The following is a 22,325-nucleotide window of genomic DNA, read 5'->3' on the forward strand; positions in this document are numbered from 1 at the left end:
AAACTCCACACAAACATCTGAGCTCAAGATAAAATCGTAGACCCTGGAGCTATGGGACAGCAGCACTACCTGCTGCGCCACCATGCCGCCCTGCTGAGAGATCAGTCATATACAATACAATTATCTAGCAGAACAAAAACAATGTGCTCCACCACTTAGATTTGACGGCTATATTTATGGTACAGGACAAAGCTAAGTTTGAACTGGACCAGAAAAAGGTACAGTTACCAAGACCTCAGGGAGTCCTATAATATGACAGGTTATGACCTGAAACTAGAGCCTTATAATTAGCCAGGGGTGAGAAACGTATATTACTTCATAAGCAAGTTGTCAGACTCATTAAGAACTCTCAAATGTTACAATAATGGTAGTCTAATGGTAGTCTAGTGTGCTGTTTCTTGTTTCAATAGAAGAAGAATAGCCTTTATTTTTGTCACATATACATTACAGCACAGTGAAATTTGTTCTTCGTATATCTCAGCTTGCTCAGAGCTGGGGTCAGAGCGCAGGAGCTTAGAGGGTTAAGGGGCTTGCTCAAGGGCCCAAGAGTGGCACCTTGGCAATACCAGGGCTTGATCCCCCAACCTTCCGATAAGTAACCAGCACCTTAACCACTGGGCTAACAATTCCAATGTTTGTGCTGTAGTAGTATTATATACTTATACACAAAATGTTTTAAAATACACCAACAAAATCCTTATTACCGTAATTTCCGCACTACTAAGCGCACCCAAATATAAGCAGCACGCACTAAATTTTAGAAAGATTTTTATTTTGAACATAAATAAGCCGCACCTGTCTATAAGCTGCAGGTGAAACTAATTCCTACATTGAAACTAATGAACTTTACACAGGCTTTAACGAAAGACAGTGCCTGTTACACGGCTTGTATATAAACAGTAGCCTACCAAGAAAGTCATTGTTCACTGTCTTCCTCCTTCCTTTTTCACAACAATTTCTCTCGGGAGTTTATCTTTTAGCACCGTAGTGCGTTTAAAAATTACTATCGGTGAAGCTTTTCTCCCGATGCCGTGCAGCTCAGAACACAGGTGAAGTGCGTTTTTTCGTGCCTGGTTGTTTTCAGCGTGACGAATGATTCGCATTTCCTGTAGACAGTCCGAGTGAGCGGCAGGTCAAACGTCAGAGGAACCTCATCCATATTTATGATGTGGTGCGGCCCGATTCAGTGGGAGCGCATCTGATTTGATATAAAGAGTTTCATTGGTTCACCTAAACCCGTTCCGCAATTTCATTGGTCTAATGTTATGGGTCTCAGTTTTTAGGCTTTGAAGTTTGTGAAACCGTCAAAAACCCAGGAAAAATCCATAAATTAGCCGCTTCATTGTTTTAGCCACAGGGTTCAAAGAGTGGGAAAAAAGTAGCGGCTTATAGTCCGAAAAATATGGTATTCTATAGAATTACTACAAGAAATGAATTATTATTTACTATCCGGCCAAACGGTTAAACAAACCTGACTGTGACCCATATGTGGTTCTTCCCTTAAAATGCTGCCACTAAAGATTGAAGCACACAGTTGTACAGAATGTCTTTGTATTTTGAAACTAAGGGTCAAGCCCAAACATGTTCCAGCATCAGTATACACAAAGTGAAATCCATCACAACATTCAACCGTCTGCCATGGTTGAAGTGACAGAACTCAAGTGACCTGCAAAGAGACCTGACCTCAACCCCACTAAACAATTTTATTACCTTTACCATTATTAACAGCTGAATGAACACCGATTCTAACAAAATCTAATTGGAAGCCATCATTATAATGGCAAAGAGGGACTAAATCTGAAATTGGATATATACAATAAAGCACATTTTGGGGTAAGGATCAAGAGTTTTAAACTTTGTCAATATGGTGTACTTCATTAATATTACCTGCTATAATGCCATCCATTTGCTCCAAAGCGGCTGCCAACATATCACTGGCATCGGACATCATCTTTAATCTTCAGTTTTGTTAACCCTGGAGCAAAAACACACACACAAAAAAAAAAAAAAACAGTCATTTTATTTTACTGTTTAACATGAGGCATGTCTGCAACAAAGACAGCATACTGACCACAAAACATACAATCTGTCTGCACTGCTAGGATTACACCTGATTATGTAAAACAGAAATAAACTATATTATGGTTTACCAGCTGCAATTTTACATGTTTATTTCGAAGTCCTAGGGAAGATACTTAAACTATTATGTAAAAATGTAATATATATATATATATACATATATATATATATATATATATATATATATATATATATATATATATATATATATATATATATATATATATATATATATATATATATATATATATATACACATATATATATATATTACACGAATTTTTTTTACACGTAGAATTTTTTTGTTATTTTTCATTCTAATATTTTCATTATTGTTTATAACGTGTGTGTGTGTGTGTGTGTGTGTGTGTGTGTGTGTGTGTGTGTATATGTATATATACACACACACACACACACACACACACACACACGCGTTATAAACAATAATGAAAATATTAGAATGAAAAATAACAAAAAAATTCTTAATACTCTCAATGACCATCAAATTTAAATGTCACAATGTCACAAGTCAAATGAACGCTGCTAGTTTATTGCTAATCCATTTAGCTACTGCAAGATTGTCTATTGCGCCACGGCACTGATCCTGCACCTAAGACGGCTTCAGAGACTGTCCCAGTAGGCAAAACTTCATACTTCTGCTTCCATGCTATGCCTTCTTTAATGTAAATAAAAATGTGATCTTATATAAACCTTAGACTACAGACTACAGCAGGGCTGCAAAACAAACATGAAGCCCTGTTGGTTTGCTATCCATTGGCAAAATCAATTGGAAATTTAACCTCAGCTGGTTAAATGAAACATCATTTTGTGAGCCAGACTTGGGCAGAAATGAAAGTTATATATCTCTGCTATATATAGATCAGTAATAAGTTGAAGGGTATTGTAGTATCTTAAGCATGGTTTCAGATCTCTTTGCATGGCTTATATTCCCATGCTGTGTTGATTATATGGCAAAAACATTTCATATTCCTTTTACAACATCTCATAACATTTATATTTGCTGGCAACAGCAGAAATAATTCAGATTTAATGATACTCTTATTAAAGTCAATACATTTTTTTGTATATACCAAAAAAAAAAAAAAACAAACAAAAAAAAAAAACAGGGAACAGGGAAAATCTGTTTAGAAAAAAAAAAAAGACAGTTGAAAATATGTGTGTTTTTAATATCCAATCAACTATTTGTCATTCAGTATTTAATTACAGTATCAGTGAAAACTGTAAAATCTCAAAGAAGTGTAATGGGATTTAACTAAATATTAATGAGTCATAATACCAGTGATGTATCATCCAGCACTTTTGTTACCTGTACTTCACAACCTCATCTACTGTTATTTTGGGCTATCCAACACCAACTAAAATCCTTTAACTCTCCTGTTCTACCCATGGGTTTTGTAACACAAGGATCTCATGTAGATGAAAGTAACATCTAGCTCTATAAAGGCTAGCTGTTTTTTTGTTGTAAACTATGGCTGGCTCAGGCAAATGTAACCAGATTGTGCTTGAGGACTTTGAAGTACTTTCTGCAGAATTCAGGATGCTATAAATCTTCACACTTAAAAAAAAAAAAAGAAAAACCAAAAAACAACACAACTAAACACAAAAGCATTACTGATCCACCTTCAGATTTTATGCAGCTTATATATGCAGCTCTTCCATTTTTTAACCAAACATTTAGATGGTAAAAATAACCTACATTTTCATTTGTTTTATGTGAACACAACACATGATTCTGATTGTAGTTCTAATGATGCTTGATGGAGATCAGGTGCGTTTTCATTCAAGCTTTTTTCCTACAGTGCTTTAAAACCGAGCAGATGATCTGCAATAAAAACAAACATTGCCTTTTCAAAGGCAAAAATAGATCAGCTAAGCAGCCATTGTAAAGAATGAACTTTACAGATGCATTAGTCCTCCTCCTCCTGTTAAAAAGTGCATGAGCTACAGGAAACTGGAACTGGTTTTATTGGGAAAGCCTATGGATGTAGCACTGTTTGCAACTTCTCAGGGTCAAAAGGTGTATTCCTTTTTTACCACAGAGACAATATTTGGAACCTCTTCTCCGGAGAGTTTTTTTCTATTGGCCATGTACAAATTTAGATTTAAATTAAATAAATAAATAAATACATAAATAAAGAGTCAGCAAATTCAGATTGTACATGTGGATGAATTAACATCATTGTACAGCTTTAAAGCTCTTCTTTAAAACATGATGAAACACTAAATAGCGGCATTTTGTGATGCTCTGAAGTTGACAAAAACAAACAGCGGAGTCTTATTAAGTCCCATTATTTTATGAAACAGCAGTCAAACTCTCTGAATAAAGTATTTATAGTAACCACACAGGCTGTGAGCTCTGGCTTACTAAAAGACTGCCCTAGTAGTCAAACAGTTAAACTTCAGTGGGAGGAGAAGCAGAACGATTCTTCACTTGTCCAACGGTCCCCAAGTTACCCAGTCAGGATACGACTATTGGCCAGAGATTGTAAAGAATAATTAGGTCATTTACCTCAATTATTGGCACAGTGTTCATGCTGCTGCACTGGGACACAGGCCACTCTGTTGAGAGGCTTACTGGGTGCAGTCTGTGAGGGTCTTTTGGCACACAGTGCAAGAACACAGCAGTACTATTCTCTTAGACTAGATTAAATCTTGACCACCAACAAAAATGTATTATAAAGTGTTATATTATATATCTATCTATCTTCTGTCCGTCTTCGGCCCTAGCGAAATGTATAAGATAAACAACCTAAGGCTTGATTTGTATTCATATTAAATACTATTTTGGGTTGGAAATAAATTTTTAAGTTCATAATTGAGAAACTCAAGCCTCAAAGGTTTTGCATAGTTTCTTATAATACTTTTACAAAAAAACGTTCATTATTGTCTGTAATCTTTATTTAATACAATCATTCTTTTTTAATGACGGATACAAAAAGACCTGGAAGGCACTGTATAATTCACTATTCTTCACTGCTTTCTGGGTTTAAATGTGTACAGCTTTAGGAAAGGAAAAAAATCTCAATGTATGATTATAAGCTAAAATACAGGGTTGAGATACAGCTTTTTTCCCCTAAAAACTTCCAAGCATTCCGTTTCAGTTTACAGCCAACAGGAAGAAAGCAGAGGCATAAATTAGGTAGTAGATTCAAACCACCAGCATTCATGCTCCTCACAGTTGGCTTGGAGTCAGCATAAAGATCGCATTATAGACGTTGAAAAACAGACCCCAGGTGTGTGTGGGGGTGTGGGTATTTTTAGCCTGCAAGCTAACTAATGTTAAATAGCTAGTTTAATATTGCATGCTCTGAGCTGCCAAAATGCCCGTTTGCTAGCTAGCCAAACATATAGGTGATGCCCAGCACAGTACACAGAGCCAACAGCAACCTAGTGGACTAACATTAGCTGGCTAATTCAATACAAGCTTGTGTGTTTGCTAATTTACTTAGCACTGAAGTTACAATAAAATACAATTTTTTTTAACACATCTGCAACAAAGTCGCAGAAGATAACTGGGTCGTATGAGTTGTAAACACTCGAGCAACACCAGAAAACCTCATTCTGATATTCTGCACTAAGCAATCCAGGAGGCAAACACATCCTATTGCTTTAAGTGTTACACCGAGCACTGTGTGTGTGTAAGAAATCTATAATCCTCACAGGATAACTTTTTAAAGAACTCTGTTTACCAAAACTGCCAGACACAGGAACAGTTTCTTTCCCCAGGTAATCACCCTCATTAACAACTCACCATAATTATATTCCCTGCTTCATATCTATAAGTACTGCATTATCATAACTGTAAGTCATCACATCATATGTATATGTTACACACACTGTTGCTGCTGTATAGCTTACAAAAGTTCTAAAGTAACTTTCATACCGAACGCACAATACTGTTATTTTACTGTTAATCTTACACTTTATGTACATTACTGATCTGTCATATACTCTGTATCCCTATTTAATACTCTATATACTCTTAATACTGTCTATATTTTCTCACATAGTCTGTTTTGTCTTGTCTTGTATAGTCCAAGCTACATGTATAGTGTTATTTATGTCTGAAAATTTGAGAGTCACTAATGGCTGGAACCAAATTCCTTGTGTGTGTCAACACACTTGGCCAATAAACCTGATTCTGATTTGTCCAGGTTAAGAGAAACTCTTCAGCCACCCAGCAGCAGTTTTTATTTAAACAGCTGGTCCAACACACTCCAACACACTGGTGACACCCAGCATTCAGCCAGTGGTTTTTCACTCTTAATGTTTCATAGAAACCACCCACAAACACACACCACATTAAACATAAATAAAACCCTGTTAGGTAATATATAACCCAAGCCCCTCTTCAGCCAGCTAGATTTGTTTAAATGCTCATTCCAGTGTCTCACAATACGCAGACAGATCAGGGATTTTGGAGACTGAAGTAATTTTGTAAGAAATAGAACTGAAACAGTTCACAATGCACTCTTGCCAATCTCAAAATTACACAGGAAACACAGCTTCGAGTAAACTAGTATTTTACTGCCATTCTTCCAAAAAAAAAAGAGATGAAATTTAAAGCTGCGGCAAAATCCGTCAGGTCTGGTAGCTTATCTAAGCATAATGGGTTCAACAGAAGTCATCGTTTATATCAAACGTGAAAGCATATTCGAAGATAAATATAGAGATAAAACTAAGATAAATAAAAGCAAAACAAACAAAACACAGCAAGTTCTAAATTGGTTTCAAGTTGCCTGGATGTAACTTTTCAAAACAAAAAGGGAACATCCAGACATGTGTCTAGACCACAAAAAAATAGAACAACCCTCAGGATATAAAGCCTTTTAGCATGTTTGGATGTGAGTCAATGGAGCAGAATATATTGCTGTAGCCATGGAATTTAAAAAACCATTTCTGTAATTATATTGACTATTAACAGTTTATACATATGCAAGTATATACTCTTACTTTCTTATTAATTAATGTGGAGTTAAATGCTACTTTGCTGAAGTTGAGAATCTCACACACACACACACACACACACACACACACACACACACACACACACACACACACACACACACACACACACACACACACACACACACACACACACACACTTTTGCAACAGTTAAATGTATAGTTTATTTCATGTTATATCATTTTCATAGCTTCTTAGTGAGGACCTCTTGCTTTAAAAAAAAATCTGCAGTTAGATTTAATATTCTGGAAAGTGAATAAAACAAGTTACATTAAAAACGTACATTTAAAAACTGCCTACTATTATCAACAATTTCTGACCAATCAGAATCGAGTCCTTAACATACCTTGGTATAAAGAACTGAAATCTTGCAACATGAATTAATCAGTTTACAAAACAAATAAGATTGCAGTAATGCATTGTTTTGCTTTAGACAAAATTACACCCAAAAACATGATCATTGCAAATCTTGGGTGCTCACATGAAACCATTACAATCAAGCAAAAAGATGGTTGTTTTCTTCGGCACACTGAGTTCCAACCATTGTGCGATGAAAACGTCAAGGCCAGGTCACATGTCATTAGAGATTACTAGGTTCTCTGTGAAAAACTATTTTAAACAACCCTAAGGTTGGGGTCAGAGCTCAAGAGCAGGCAACTCAAATTTTTAACTCCAACCCATATCTTCAGAAAGCTTGCTTCAAGCATGGGGTATTGTCATGCTGGAACAGGTTTGGGTCTCCTAGATCAAGTGAAGGGAAAATTTAGTTCTACTGCATCAAAAGACCTATACAAATGTGTGCCTCCATCTTTGTGGTAATAGTTTGGGAAAGAACCAGATATGGCTGTAAAAGCCAGATGTCCCAATACTTTTGTCCATGTTACTTTAGTGCAGCTACAGACCAACTGTGTACAAGGTCAAGGAGTGGGGAAATGAAGCAGAAAATTAAGCACTACATCGTTACACAGTGTGCAAAAAAAAAAATTATTGCATAAACTGAGGAAATCGAATGAAAACATTTTGGGTGAACTCTAGTATACTGCATCCGAAAAGGTTTGTTATGTTACAGCCTTTTTCCAAAATGGGTCAAATTTATTCTTTTCCTCAAAATTATAAAATCAATACAAAATAATGACAACGTGAAAAAGGTTTGTTTGAAATCTTTGCAAATAAAAATTGAAATCACCACATGTACATAATTACACATTCACAGTCTTTGCCGTGACACTCAAAATTGAGCGCCGTTGAATCCTGTTTCCACTGATTAATCCTTGAGATGTTTCTACAATTTGATTGGAGTCCACCTGTGGTAGATTCAGTTGATTGGATATGATTTGGAAAGGCACACACCTGTCTATATAAAGGGCCCACTGTTAACACTGCATGTCAGAGCACAAACCAAGCCATGAAGAACTTTGCGACAGGATTGTATCGAGGCACAGATCTGGGGAAACTACAACATAACTAAATGTGGAAAAAGTGAAGCACTGTGAATACACTGGGCACTGTATATAATGAAACTAGAGTGTTTCTCCAACGTCACAATCACAACATAAAAAACACATATTTCAACAGCCCTACAAGGATAATATGGCGCTTAGCTTTGCATTTTAACATGCAAACGTTGTGTGCATTCCATTGTGCCGAGTGAACTACGTTTGTGTCCGTCCAAAAAAACTAAATGTTCGCCGTTCTCTCTCAGTTTTCACTGCTAACAGAGACTCTTTACAGGGTTTAATGCTTCACATAGACACTGTCAAGCTGCTACTATCACTTTGCATTGCAGATTCTTGCTGCGGTGGAATTTCCTCTTGTGGCAGGAACACAATGGTTCCAAGGCACGGCGATAACACACAGCACAGTCAATAACAAGCCCTTTTGTGTCGGCCATCACTATCTGCATGGCCCTGTGTAGTATTCCATCAGATTCTTGAATCATTGCATGGAGGGAAATGTGGTGCATTCCAGCTCCATGCGGTCACTGCAAGTTCACATCACAGAAATCATGCCAAATGTCAGAAAACAATGAATTGCACCAAAATATTGAAGTCAAGAAAAAGAGCCGTCTACTTATCGGAATGCATTCAAATATATTGTTTTATTCTTTTTTGGTTTTCGGAGGACTGAAATTTCCATCATTTCCAATTACCAATACCTTAAACACCAGCAATACAACTTGTGTTTATTGCCATTGCAGTCGGTGCAAATGTTCTCTAAACAATCTGTTGGTGTACAAATAGATTAATCAAATTTATTTGATTTTCTAAAGATTCTCTTTTAACAGAAGGATTACAAAAATACAGTTCCAATCAACTAATTAACACTAGAAACATTAGCAAATCAAAGATTTCAACAAAAACATCATATTTTTTCTTTTCCTTTTTTTTTTTTTTCTAACCATGACTTATCACGTTTGTCTAAAATATATTAAGCAAGTCATATCATGACTTGAGTGAAGCAGGATAATCACATTACACCAACACTGTTTGGAATGCACACACCACTTGCACATTCATTGCACCTTTACCCTCATCTCTGGGGGGAAAAATTTCCTCAAAAATCTGTGCTAATGGTTTCAAAGCTCCATCATGCATCAATTGCCTCCAGGATACACTCCACAGTGTATACCGTATTTAATAAAGACCTCCTCTGAACCCCATCAGACTCAGTGACCGTAAAAAAGAAAAGAGAAAATCAGCAGCCATTTCTAGACAAAAACAAGCATTGACTACAGGCAAGTTGCATAGGTTGTAAAAAGTTTGTCTGAAGTCATATAAATGTTGCACAGAAACATTAAAATCTTAAATCACAGAATAGCCTCAAATCCAATCTATTTGAAACCAGGATAGCTAAATCACAACTCCTGCATTAGTAAAATAAAAACGTTTTCCATTTGAAAAATATGAAGGAAAAGAAGGAGGAGTCTTTATCAACATGTTTCGGGAAATGTGTCATGTGATCTGCCCTCACATGTGTAGTTTTTAATTATAACTCATGGTGTTATTTTGGTTTGGAACTGGCACCACACTTTATGAAGTGAAACATTAGCTGTTGTGATTTCCGGATACTAGCGCTGGCACAGTTTCCTCTGACAAGGCTCTCTTAAGTAAACAAAATATCAACTGCTGGCCTGTCAAACTGTTTTACTACATATAAATGTTTGTTCGATCAAAAACAGGAAATAACAATTGTGCAGACAACCTGTTTCCACCACTGTGCTATAATTAAAAGGTTTTAAGTTTCGTACTACTTTGAAATATGACAATGACTGCACTCATAATTATACAAAAGCTATCCTTCCTCAGATTGTCTCAAATTGTCACAAATATCAACTGCTATCACTCAAAAGAGCACTGTTAAAAAGCACTAATAAAGTGTGCTATCAGATTTTCAGCCAGAGTGACTGAGGAATAAGATTTTTTTTCTCTCACAACTGCAATTGCAGAAAGATGAACTGATTCCATATCTATCAAAAAAAGCTGACAAATAAAACTCAGTATATTCTTTTCAAAAACACAACCATGGAGCAGAACCAACAAGGAAAGTATGCAAAACTGTATCAACTAATTATATTTAATATATCATACATATTTTTTCATATGAAATACAAATACAAACTGAATACATGTACAGATGTTTTTTGAAACATCAGTGGCCATATGAGGAAAAATTATAGCACACTTCAAGTTTGCAGGATTGTCTCCAGTGTCCAAAGCAACCCAACCAGCAGTTCTCAAAGCAGAGTCCTTTTTTTAAGTGATGAAAAACCTGCCATTATCAATCAGGTATCCATCATCCATTTCCCATGGAGCTTTTCCCAAGAACTCGGGCACAAGGGGGGGGGGGGGGGGGGGGACACCCTGAACAGAAGGCCAACGCATCACAGGGCATAATTGTGAACGTGCTGACACTACATACGATTTGGAAATGCAAATCCGCCTACAATGCAATGTTGGCCTGGGGAAGGAAACCAGAGTACCCAGAAAAGCTCTTAAAGAATGGAGAAACCATGCAAACTCCACACATACATGGCAGAGGGAGGGGGGGGGGGGGTACAAACCTTAAACTATGGAGGTGCAAAGAATACATCCAAACCACTAAACCATCTGCCTCCCGACCCGACAATCAAAATATTATAAAATATTGAATAGAACTGAATACGATTGAATACAAACTGAATACGATTGGTCCAAATAACAAAAACGTAATCAATCAATGAATTATATGTGTAATTTGTTTTGTATTGAAAGTCCATGTCATTTTAATGTATGTATTTATTTATTTGTTTAATTGTGTGTTCGAAGACATTTCATTGCCAAAGTACTTCTGAACACATTCAGATAATGAAACTAACATATAAATCTGTCCTGAAAGACTATTGGAGCAACTGAATATTCTATACAAATCCAATAAATAAAAATAGACTGAAATCACAATTTTGATTTTCCAAATCTATAGGTCTGAACTAATGCCATGGAACAGATCAGAGACCAGCATGTCGTGTTCACCTCTGTGCACAGCTGTTTCCCTCTCTTTACACTTTTTCCCCTGGAAAAGCTGCAGAAAGCTGCTCTTGTTCCTCTGATTACGTGGAAAGCGTGAATCACAAGGCATCCAGCAAAAAAAAAAAAAAAAAAAAAGGAAAATCCAAAAAAACTCAACCCATATGATCATTGCTTTTTACAACATTATCTCACTTTATACACATTAAGTCTGATTTGATGATCATGTGAATAATGTATAATCTTGTGACGCTTTTTGTTTTGTAATAATTCGCCTGGGGCTACGGAAATTACTCCCAGCCAAGCATGCATTGGTCACAACTAATCCCCATCTAACAGATCATCTTTTATTTTATTATACAAGGCGACTCTATCATCCTAGATACACTTTAAAGAGAGATCGAGTACAAACAAAGTGTCCTCCATCTGATTAGTCGAAGTTACATGTAGCCTCAACAAGTTCTTTGGAAAGTAGGAATCTGGACACAACCTTCAGTACTGAGTTCAAATCAAACTTACCAAAAGCAGGACTGGGATCTAAAGCGTGTAAAACTAAAAGATCCTGTTAGACTCGGGCTTTCCGCGGCGTTGCTTTGCTGTAAAATGTAATTTCAGAAGCTTTGCCGTCTCTCGTCTCCTCGCTGCTGCGCCTCCGCCTGCGCCATGTCGGCAAAATGAATCGGGAAGGCGGTGACGTCACGCCACGGGCTCATCCCGCCCCAGACCGAGGAACAGTGGTTCATTTCGTGGTCGTGTGTGTGTGTGTGTGTGTGTGTGTGTGTGTGTGTGGCTTATTACATTACTATGATACATATTTTAGGGTCTCATAATTAATTGTATTACTTTTATAATAAAAATATAACTCACCATAATGTAGAATAAGCGCGAGCTTCATTTCTCGGTTCATAGAAAAAAAAATGCGACCAAAACAAGTGCTGGAAATTGGCATAGCCGGAAGTGGTCTTTTTTTGTTAGTTTTTTCTTCACCTTGCAGACCGTGAAAGTCAATAAAATGGAATAAAATTAAATTCAAGTTTTATTTAAACTTAAATTCTATTAAAAGTTTTAATTGTGGCTGGGTACATGCTGCCTCTCGTCTAAGCATCATATTTATAGCTTTACTGCTTCCACATACATCACTGTTCTTTATTGAAGCTTGACACCATTGCCTGACTCCATGGCAAATAAGACAATGAATAAAAGCTACACTAAAATCTCCCTCACATTTACACCGACACTTAGAGAGGCTTAACATAGCTTGTTTAATGCCAAGCCAAGAACTTTTCACATACACATTGCATCACTATGAAATTCCTCTTCACATATCCCAGCTTGTTAGGAAGCTGTGGTCAGAGTGCATGATCAGCCATTATACAGCATCCCTGGAGCAGAGACAATTGTGGGCCTCGCTCAAGGGCCCAGCAGTGGCAGTTTGGCAGTGCAGGGGCTTGAACCACCAATCTTCTCAGCAGTAACCCAAAGCCTTATCCACCGAGCTACCACTTCCCATCAATGCTTTACCCTAACCACAAATTTACAACAAGTTTGTCTCGTAATCTTGTGACTTTGTCTCGTGATCGTGTGATGTTTGTCCTGTGATCTTGTTTTCCAAATAATGATTTATTTCCTGCCTCACAGCTTCAAGGTTCCTGCTTCAATCCTAAACTTAGACTAATGAATGTGAGGAGTTTCCTAAATTCTCTCCATTGCGAACCGAGTTTTTTCCTACCTCCCAAAAACATTCTAGTAGGTTTATTGGCAATGCTAAGTTGCCCCAGGTAGTAATGTGTGTATGCAGTGAAGTGGTGTCCCATCCAGGGTGTATTCCAGAATTGCAGTCTTTGTTAGACTCTGGAACCACTGCAGCCTTCAAAAAAATAAAGCACTTTCTGAATGTGAAGGACTGAGATACTTAACTACACTTTTAGACTTCAGACGTTAAATAGGAAATTTTAATGAAGACATAAATATCAGGGAAGAATAATGTTCCTGAAACTACATTCTACATCTGAATGAGAAGTAAAATACATTTACATTTACAGCATTTAGCACACCATAAAACATGGTCTTTCATCATCATCATCATCATCATCAATTATTTTATGTATTTTGTATTTTAAAAAGTAAAATATATATATATTTCATCATCTTCTCCCGCTTATCCGTAATTCGGGTCGCGGGGGCAGCAGTCTAAGCAGATTCCCCAGACACTTCTCCGTGTCCAGGGATCGGGCTGTCAAGGCCCCGCCTTCGACTGCTGCCCAATCCTCTCAGCACCGGTCCCTTACGGTCCCTCCTGCAGGTGGTGAGCCCACAGGAAGGCGGCCCCACGTCGCTCCGACGTCACGGTCCTTGATTTACTTTTTCTCGTAAGGGTCCCCTGGAGCATAGAGGGTTAAGGGCCTTGCTCAAGGGCCCAAGAGTGGCAGCTTGGCGATACCGGGGCTTGAACCCCCGACCTTCCGATCGGTAACCCAGTGCCTTAACCGCTGGAGCCACCACTCCCTCTCTTATGTATATATATATATATATATATATAATTCCTTCTCAGATAGTGATAGATAATCAGATAGTGATAGATCATATAATAGAAGTCAAATATTAGATCTACAGCCAAAACTTTTTTACTTGGTGCAGAAAATTCTTACAAATCTCCTGATTCACTTACATAATTCACTTACAATAATTAAACCATCCACTGCTCCAGGGAATATTTTCCAAACATTTTTTATTTGACAGTTCATTTTGTGACTTTCAGAGATAGAAATGTCATGTAGTGGTCATACATGGCTGCACAAATTGATCACATGTAAGAAAAAAGTGTCATCATAAATGAAACAATCTTCTTCTTCTTCTTATTATTATTATTTTGGCTTCTCCCATTAGGGGTCACCACAGCTGATTATCAGTCTCCACACCCCCCTGTCCTCTACATCTGCCTCTGTCACACCAACTACCTGCATGTCTTCCCTCACCACATCCCTAAAACTCTTCCTTGGCCTTCCTCTTTTCCTCCTTCCTGGTGGCTCCATCCTCAGCATTCTCCTACCAATATACCCCATGTCCCTTCTCTGAAACGTCCTACATGCGCTGTCCCTCTAATAAACTCGTTTTTAATCCTGTCCATCGTCATCACTCCCAACGAAAACCTCAACATCTTTAGCTCTGCTACCCCCAGCTCCACCTCCTGTCTTTTACTCAGTGCCACTGTCTCTAAACCATACAACATCACAGCTCTCACCACAGTCCTATAAACTTTCCCTTTCACTCTTGCATCCTAATATGCTTTAGCTTTATTGTTTATAGCAAATAGTGCAGCTCTATGTAAATATCACTAATGTGTTTTCAAAATATGGTCATACATCAGCAGATTTTAGCATTTATTAATCAAAAGATTTATATACCAAGAGTTTGGGTATGTTAGAGCAGACACCCTTTACATAGATAAATGGTGTAAGGAGACTGCCAGAAATACTATTCTACTCCTTCAGCAAATCAAGTATTCCTCATTCTGTAGGCTCGGATGAACCCAAAGGTTTAGATCCTGAGAAACCCTTACAAGGTCGCTCTACCTTTACAGTGTTAGGGTCACACGCCAACATCTCTTTTATCCATTTATCACCCAGTGCCCCCTCAATGAACTCCTCCAGACTGATGATGGCTGTAAAAAGGACATAAAGTCAAATAGCATGATATTGTGATGGATTGTATTTGTAAAGATTTCCTGATGCTAGTCAGGTACAGTCTATATTACAGTATTTATTCTTAAAAGAAATCTCCACCTTGAAACACATTGTATATCTTCTTATTTAAATATATGTTTGGTATGCTTAGAGATTCTGGTGCTATTTCTTTGATCAGTCATAAGGGTTAACAATTAGTTTAATCTCATTATATAATCACTATTGTTTTTACTGACTGTCTATGTCATTTTAAAGAAAAATCCAAAACAGAACAGAAATAGTGGAGACAACAAACATTGTCCTCCAGAAGTCAATGGAGCCATATGACAAAGTTCTCCTGAGTTATACAGAGATTTGGTTGAATCTTTAGGACCTTTTCTTTTTGAGGCATGGTGTATAGATTGAGTGAGAGCACTGGGGAGATGGAAAGCCTTAAGTGTTGCTGCATTTCTCTCCTGAGGTAAATATGGAGCAAAGGGCTAAAATCCTATTGATGCATTATTATGGGCAATATAGAAGAGATTAAAATAGACCAAAATGTAAATAAAAGACACGAACGTTTTTATTTACAAACATAAATCCTGGACGCTACTGAATCTCACATGTTCATTATAAAAAATTATTTACAACATGTTCAAGAAAGTGATTGTACTTTATCACCTTACCATTGTTGTCTTTGTCTAATTGAACGAATATCCTGTTGGTGCATTCCTCAGCAGTCAGTGGATTAGGACTGGTTAGAGAGGCTGCAACACTCATCTTATACACAGCCTGCCAACAATCAACACATGCTCACAGAGGCTCCATCGCCCTCTACCAAATCAGGGCAGTAATGCTGACCTTTACACAAATCCTTTTCACATCTTGAAATTACGCAGAAATCGTCATGCCAGGTCAAAACTAGGTCTGATTTAATTATTCATCACATATGCAAGCACTGTAATCAAAGTAAAATCAGATGAATCTTGTATAAATATTCAAGTGATTTTTTTTATTGAGTGAAAATAGTCTGTGGGTTGTAAACACACAATAACATACAGGGAACCCACCTGCATTATGTCAAGCATCTCTGATCGTGTTATGGCCCCATCCTTGTCCTTGTCATAAAGTTTAAATGACCAGCGAAGCTTCTCCACTGATGAGCCTTCTAACAGCATGCTAATGGCCATCACATATTCTCGGAAGTCGACGAATCCATCCTGTGAACCAATCATTTGTATTTTTGGGTACAGTAAACAAAATAATTTTTTATTTATTTATTTTTAACACTTAACATACTAGGTAGCTTTGATAGCTATCAGTTTTTACATAATTTCATCAAAGAACCATTTTTGTTTTTCAAAGGCAATACAATACACATGGCCAAAAAGCCTTTGACAACAGTGCTTTTCTATATTTCAACCTGCTGGTTTATATTAATGTGATAAAAAGAAATAAAAATACACCATATGGCCAAAAGAATATGGACACCTGATAATCACACCAACATCTTAGCCTTCCCTGTACTGTAAAAGCATGTTTAGAATGTCTTTGCATTGCACTTGATCTAAACTCTCCAAACATGTTCCAGCATGTAAACGCCCCTGTGCACAAGGCAAGCTCAATGAAAACATGGTTTGCCAAGAGGGGATCTCAACACAACTCAAGACCATTGAAATAGGCAAAAAATCTCTGCCTCAGGTAAAATAATTTGTTAATTTATAGGCTTAAATTGTTGTTTACGTTGTGACTCTCTCTGGTTATTAACTTCAGCAAAAAAGAAAGGAGAGACTGGTCACTGGTGAAAATGGAATTTACTTTAAATGTATCTGACAAAGTCAATTTGTTATGTTGGCAAATTCCTGCGGTATAATATATATCGTTTTTAGAAATAAATAAAAATTCAATATGGCAATAGTAAAGATGCTTTGCTTCAGGCCACATTATATCACCCCACTGTTGATTATTTTCCTATATTGCCTAATATGGCCTGTGATGCTTTATTCCGTTCATTAAAAATTTTCCAAGCCAATATGTCTGCGTATAATATTCCATACCCCGTTGTTGTCTAGCGTACGGAAGATCTGCTCAGCGTATTCCCCAGACTCCGTTCCCACGGTTCCATCACAGAAGTGGCGCCTGAACTCATGCAGAGTGATCAGGCCACTCGGGCACTCGTTTAAGAACTTCCTGCCGAATAAAAACAATATGTGGTGGCCTGTTCATAATTGTAGTTTAGATTGCTCAAAATATTAATTTGAACCTTCCTGTTTTATGCATCAGTGTTACAGTTTTAGCATCGTGAAATTTCACTATTTCAGTACTATTACAATGACTTACTGTTCCTGACAGTTGTGTGCTAGAAAGAAGTTTTTCTATAAACTAGATTAGAGTCAACTGTATTGTCATTATATTGTGCAAATATAGATGTGCATTGTGAAGAGAAATGAGGGAAGAAATTAGCAAAATAAAAAGTCCAGTGATCATCAGGTGACTACAGACAATGTACAAAGAGGCAGGATAGAGAATGTAGTATGAGGCAAGTAATATGGTAGTGCAAACCACAAGAGACAACAGAGTGAAAACGGCATTACTCTTTTTTTAACTATTATTAAGAGGTGTAACAGTCAAGCACAATACAAACATTGAAAACGAACATTAAAATAGATTGTGAATGAGCCCTCAGCCTTACCTCAACCATTCATACAGTTCTGTGACGTATGTGCCCCGGTTTTTGCAGGGTAAAGTCCCAGCCTGTCCCATCCTTATTTGTGCTCAACATTCTCATGTGCACATGTTTATATACCACAGCCCAGCTTACATCTCTTAGGCTTAATCAATCTTACAGGTACTGTCCTGCAGCCATAAAATTAGCCAAAAGTAATCTCTTAGCAGGGGGCACAAGCAGGTCGGGGGGCCTCAAATGTAATTACCTTGAGAGCAGGTATATTTAAGAGCATGTAAACTGACATGTGATGAGAGTTGGGGGAGGGGAGTTGTGGTAGTGAGTGACACTAAACAACATCTTTTGACAACTACATCAAGATCAATGAATACATATTAAAAGATTAGAAAGTACCGTATTTTTCGGACTATAAGCCGCTACCTTTTTTCCACGTTTTGAACCCCGCGGCTTAAACAACGAAGCGGCTAATTTATGCATTTTTCCTGGGTTTTTCCCGGTTTCACAAACTTCAAGCCAAAAAACTGAGCGACAAAACGCACCTCACCTGTGTTCTGAGCTGCACGGCATCGGGAGAAAAAATGTTGTTTTTTAACGCACGACGATGCCAAAAGATAAACTCCCGAGATAAATAGTTGTGAAAGGAAGGAGGAAGACAGTGAACAATGACTTTCTTGGTCGGCTACTGTTTAGATGCAAGCCATTGTAAGGTGTTGAGTCTGGGTGAAAGGATAGCTCGAGTTGTAACTCCAGTTGCAACAGAAATCATATAAGCACAGACAGGTTTCCAAAACTCGTGCTTTTTTATTTTTCTTGGCAACAGCGTTAAGGGTTAGCCAAAGAAACTTCGAAATCAGCATCAGAAAATAATAAGGACATAATCCTTGTCTTGCAAACATGCAGTAATAGCGGAAAAATGCAGTGGCATGCTATTCCCAAAATGCCGCTATGCTAAGCGCAACATATTTCACCCGTTACACCGTGTGTAACGTGTCTTTCTTTAAAGCCTGTGTAAAGTTCATTAGAGTAGACACCTGCAGCTTATAGACAGGTGCGGCTTATTTATGTAGATATATTATTTATCATTTGTAAAATTCAGTGGGTGCGGATGATCCGCTGTGGTGACCCCTAATGGGAGCAGCCGAAAGAAGAAGAAGAAGAAGGAGAAGTTTATGAGTAGGCTTATATATGGGTGCGCTTTATAGTCCGGAAATTACGGTACCCTTCATCCTGGTGTTACATTAAACATACACTATGACGTGTTACCAATACTGATCTGGATCTGTTTTTTTTTTTTTTGTGGTTAATTCTGTTTTCTAAAAACATTTTTTTTAATAGCCAGATCTACAGGCCAAAATATAAACTGCCTATATCTACACTATTGTGATCCTGAGCAGTGAGTTGGATCTGTGGTGATCGCAAATGTTGATCTATTTTATGAGTTGCTCAGTAGCTTCTAGTTTTATAACCACAAATGACTGTATAAGACATAAAAAAAATAACATTACTTATAATCTTACACTCCAGTGCTCATGTTAGTTCTCACTCTCCAGTGTTCTGTATTGTTTTATAGACTATAATCACACTCTTGATGTCATTCAAATGAGGATGGGTTCCCTTTTGAGTCTGGTTCCTCTTAAGGTTTCTTCCTCATAACATCTAAGAAGTTTTTTTCCTTGCCACAGTCACCATGGCTGCTCATCAGGGATAAATACACACCATTCACCTTCACTTTTAAAATTCTGTAAAGCTGCTTTGAGACACTGTCTGTTGTGAAAAGCGCTATAGAAAAATTTGACTTGAGTCACTAAGGATGAATGAATTCTGTAATTGAATCCTTTAATTGCTAAGTTAATGAATGTGATCTTTCTTTGTGGTCCTGAGCTTCATATCTGACCAACTTAAATTAAAAGTCTCCCTCTCACATCATCTGACTGAATATTTGAAAACATCTGTATCACTATTGTACATTTTACTCCACCCTATTGCTGTTATTCTTTCCAGATTTGACAGACATTGTGTCCGTACAGCCACAAGAGAATCAGTTAGGTGATGATGCCAGGGGATCATCAGTGATATTAATAGGGATCATGTGTTGAGTAGCCTGCTCTAGAGTTCTGACCTCACCCCTATTGGGTAACTTCTGGGTGAACTGAAATGCAGACTGCACCCAAGGTCTCCTGACCCTACATCAGCACCTAAGCACCTTTACTATGGCCCTTATAGCTTAATAAGCACAAATCTCCTCAAGCACACTCAAAAATCTAGTGAAACATCATCTCAGAAGAGTGGAGTTTATTATAACAGCAAATGTACCTAATTGTAGAATGGGACGTAAAAAAACAAAAAAAAAACCCCACATTCTAATCTTATAGTCAGGTGTCCACAAACTTTTGTCAATACAGTGTAGATGAGTGTTACAGGATGAAGTGCCATGAAGCTGAAATGAGGCTGTTAAGTGGTAAAACATATTTTCATAATATAATTTAATGTGAAATAATTCAAAAACAAATAAGACTAATATTTATTTAAAAGTCATTTTGTACAATATAGCTTAGAGAGCACTCCTCTGTTATAAACCAGGCCTGTTCAACAGCAGCAGCCATGGCATCATACACTCAAGTGTCTTATAAAACACAGGAAGATGAAGAACATGTTTTGAATGGGGTCTCATCTGTTCGACAGTCTCTTTTTTCTTATTCGGAAGCTTGTACAGAGCGATGCATATCCCATATCTGAATACATTCCCCTCACAAGCAGTTCATGGAAGGAGGAACCAGAGGAATGTCGAGTGTCTCCTGTAGAACAGTCTTCAGTGAACTAATCACCACTATCGAAGTGTAAAATCATCAGAACGATAAAGGTTTAAGTCCAGGAAGTAAGGCAAAAAACATTACCTTTATCCAATACTAACAAAAATGCAGTACAAAAACAAAAAACACATACACGGAAAATGATCAGTTACACACAAAAGCAGGCATGCATGAATATCACCAGAAGATCAACACCATATTTAACATATTTCTATGCAGACCATTACAAGATAACAAAAAACTAAGATTAAAGTAGTAGAATGTGTAATGGCTGTGGTTCTAGACCAAAAACAGTACTTATTTTTCGCTTACAGCCACATATTCACAACAAAAGACAGTGACCCTATGCTAGGGGGTAAATGAATACAGTACATAGATACTAAAGAAAGACAGCAACTCAAAGACTAATTCTTTTTAGCCGCTTCTGTATGGCACATCGGTCATACCTCACTGATTGTTCATGTAGGTTCGATAGAACAGCTGTCCTGTATTTAAGGCTCCAACTAACCAAACAAAACCCATACTGGTCATCACAGCAGGCCTCCATATTCCACTACATATCATAGATAAAGAAACGTTGTTGATATTTATCAGTTCGTGTGTTGAAAGGTCAACCTTTGCTTGACTTTTTTAACACATGAGCTGATAAATATCAACAAAGGCATATTTGTTCTCCTGGACAGCAAAGTAAAAGAACCCGCAAATGGCCATGTGTTCTGATAGTGGAAATGGAAGAAGACCTTCAAGTAGTAATCAAGGTGGAATATCTAATATTCAGTATGAATGAGGAGTTTTTCCTACAAAATATATACTGATAAAGCAGATGCGGAAACTTTGCTTCGTCAGTACACAAAATCTAACAAATGGCAAGAAAATGAACATCTATATCTTATTTTTTTAAAGCTGTTTTTGGGTAAAAAGGGAAAATGTTGTTTTTGATCAAACCAAACCGAAGCAAAGATAACAGGCTAAACAGCCAACCAATCTGGCAAATTCAAATAATCAGCTTCTGGCACATTGTATAGCTTAATCTGCAGACGTTTCGCATTAAAGTGTGTGGCAATTCAGAGCTCTAAAAAGAAGCAAAGGTCAAAAAACCCAGAGAGTGGAGAAGAATCTGTGCCTCTGGAGGTTCATAATGTGTCAATGTGCTTTTAGATTTCAGAGTGATTAATCACAACAAAAAGCAATAGTTAGTCCTTTGACGTTTGTTTCTGCCAGGTTGATGTAGATTTTTTTTTGGATGATTCATAGATTTACTAATATACGTTAAAGAAATTTACGAACTTCCCAGCCAGCTGCTCCCTGAGTGTTTTGGATTCATTTGGATAGCTTTACCTTTTCAATAGTTTATGGTGACATATAGCTTATAGTTTATCAGAGACTACATCTTTTACTGCAAATGCATGTCGTAATTATCTCTCATGTCATCAAAGCCTCACTGAGAACCCTGCAGACATAGATCAAGGTTGAATCGAGGTCAAATGGACCACAAGCATACAATCATTTTGGGTTTACAAGTACAAATTCCTCAGAAGCCCTGAATCATGAGCTGTGGAAACAGAAATGTCAATATATTAACGTAAAACAACGACATAT

At 37.3% G+C, this 22,325-nt stretch overlaps 2 protein-coding genes across 8 annotated transcripts in view; both read right to left on the reverse strand.

Moving 5' to 3' along the window:
* The window catches only part of ppfibp1b (PPFIA binding protein 1b), a 32,902-nt gene extending 20,592 nt beyond the window's left edge, over positions 1-12,310 (reverse strand). For all 7 annotated transcript variants that reach the window (XM_083551897.1, XM_083551896.1, XM_083551894.1 and 4 more), the window contains exons 1-2: positions 12,088-12,310; positions 1,888-1,975 (exon numbers count right to left, since the gene is read on the reverse strand). In XM_083551897.1, coding sequence (XP_083408023.1) covers positions 1,888-1,951 — 64 coding nt within the window. In that variant the 5' untranslated portion in view covers positions 1,952-1,975; positions 12,088-12,310. The remainder of the gene's footprint in view (positions 1-1,887; positions 1,976-12,087) is intronic.
* Positions 12,311-14,367: 2,057 nt separating this feature from the next.
* Positions 14,368-17,993, reverse strand: LOC310732606 (guanylyl cyclase inhibitory protein; the record flags this gene model as incomplete). Its single annotated transcript, XM_083553217.1, has 5 exons — positions 14,368-15,229; positions 15,917-16,022; positions 16,301-16,450; positions 17,288-17,420; positions 17,923-17,993. The coding sequence occupies 5 exons, from the start codon at positions 17,991-17,993 to the stop codon at positions 15,075-15,077; spliced, it is 615 nt and encodes a 204-aa protein (XP_083409343.1). The 3' UTR covers positions 14,368-15,074.
* Between the last annotated feature and the right edge of the window lie 4,332 nt (positions 17,994-22,325).

The sequence above is a fragment of the Silurus aristotelis genome (assembly GCF_946808225.1).
Source record: "Silurus aristotelis genome assembly, chromosome: 10".
Classification (NCBI taxonomy): domain Eukaryota; kingdom Metazoa; phylum Chordata; class Actinopteri; order Siluriformes; family Siluridae; genus Silurus; species Silurus aristotelis.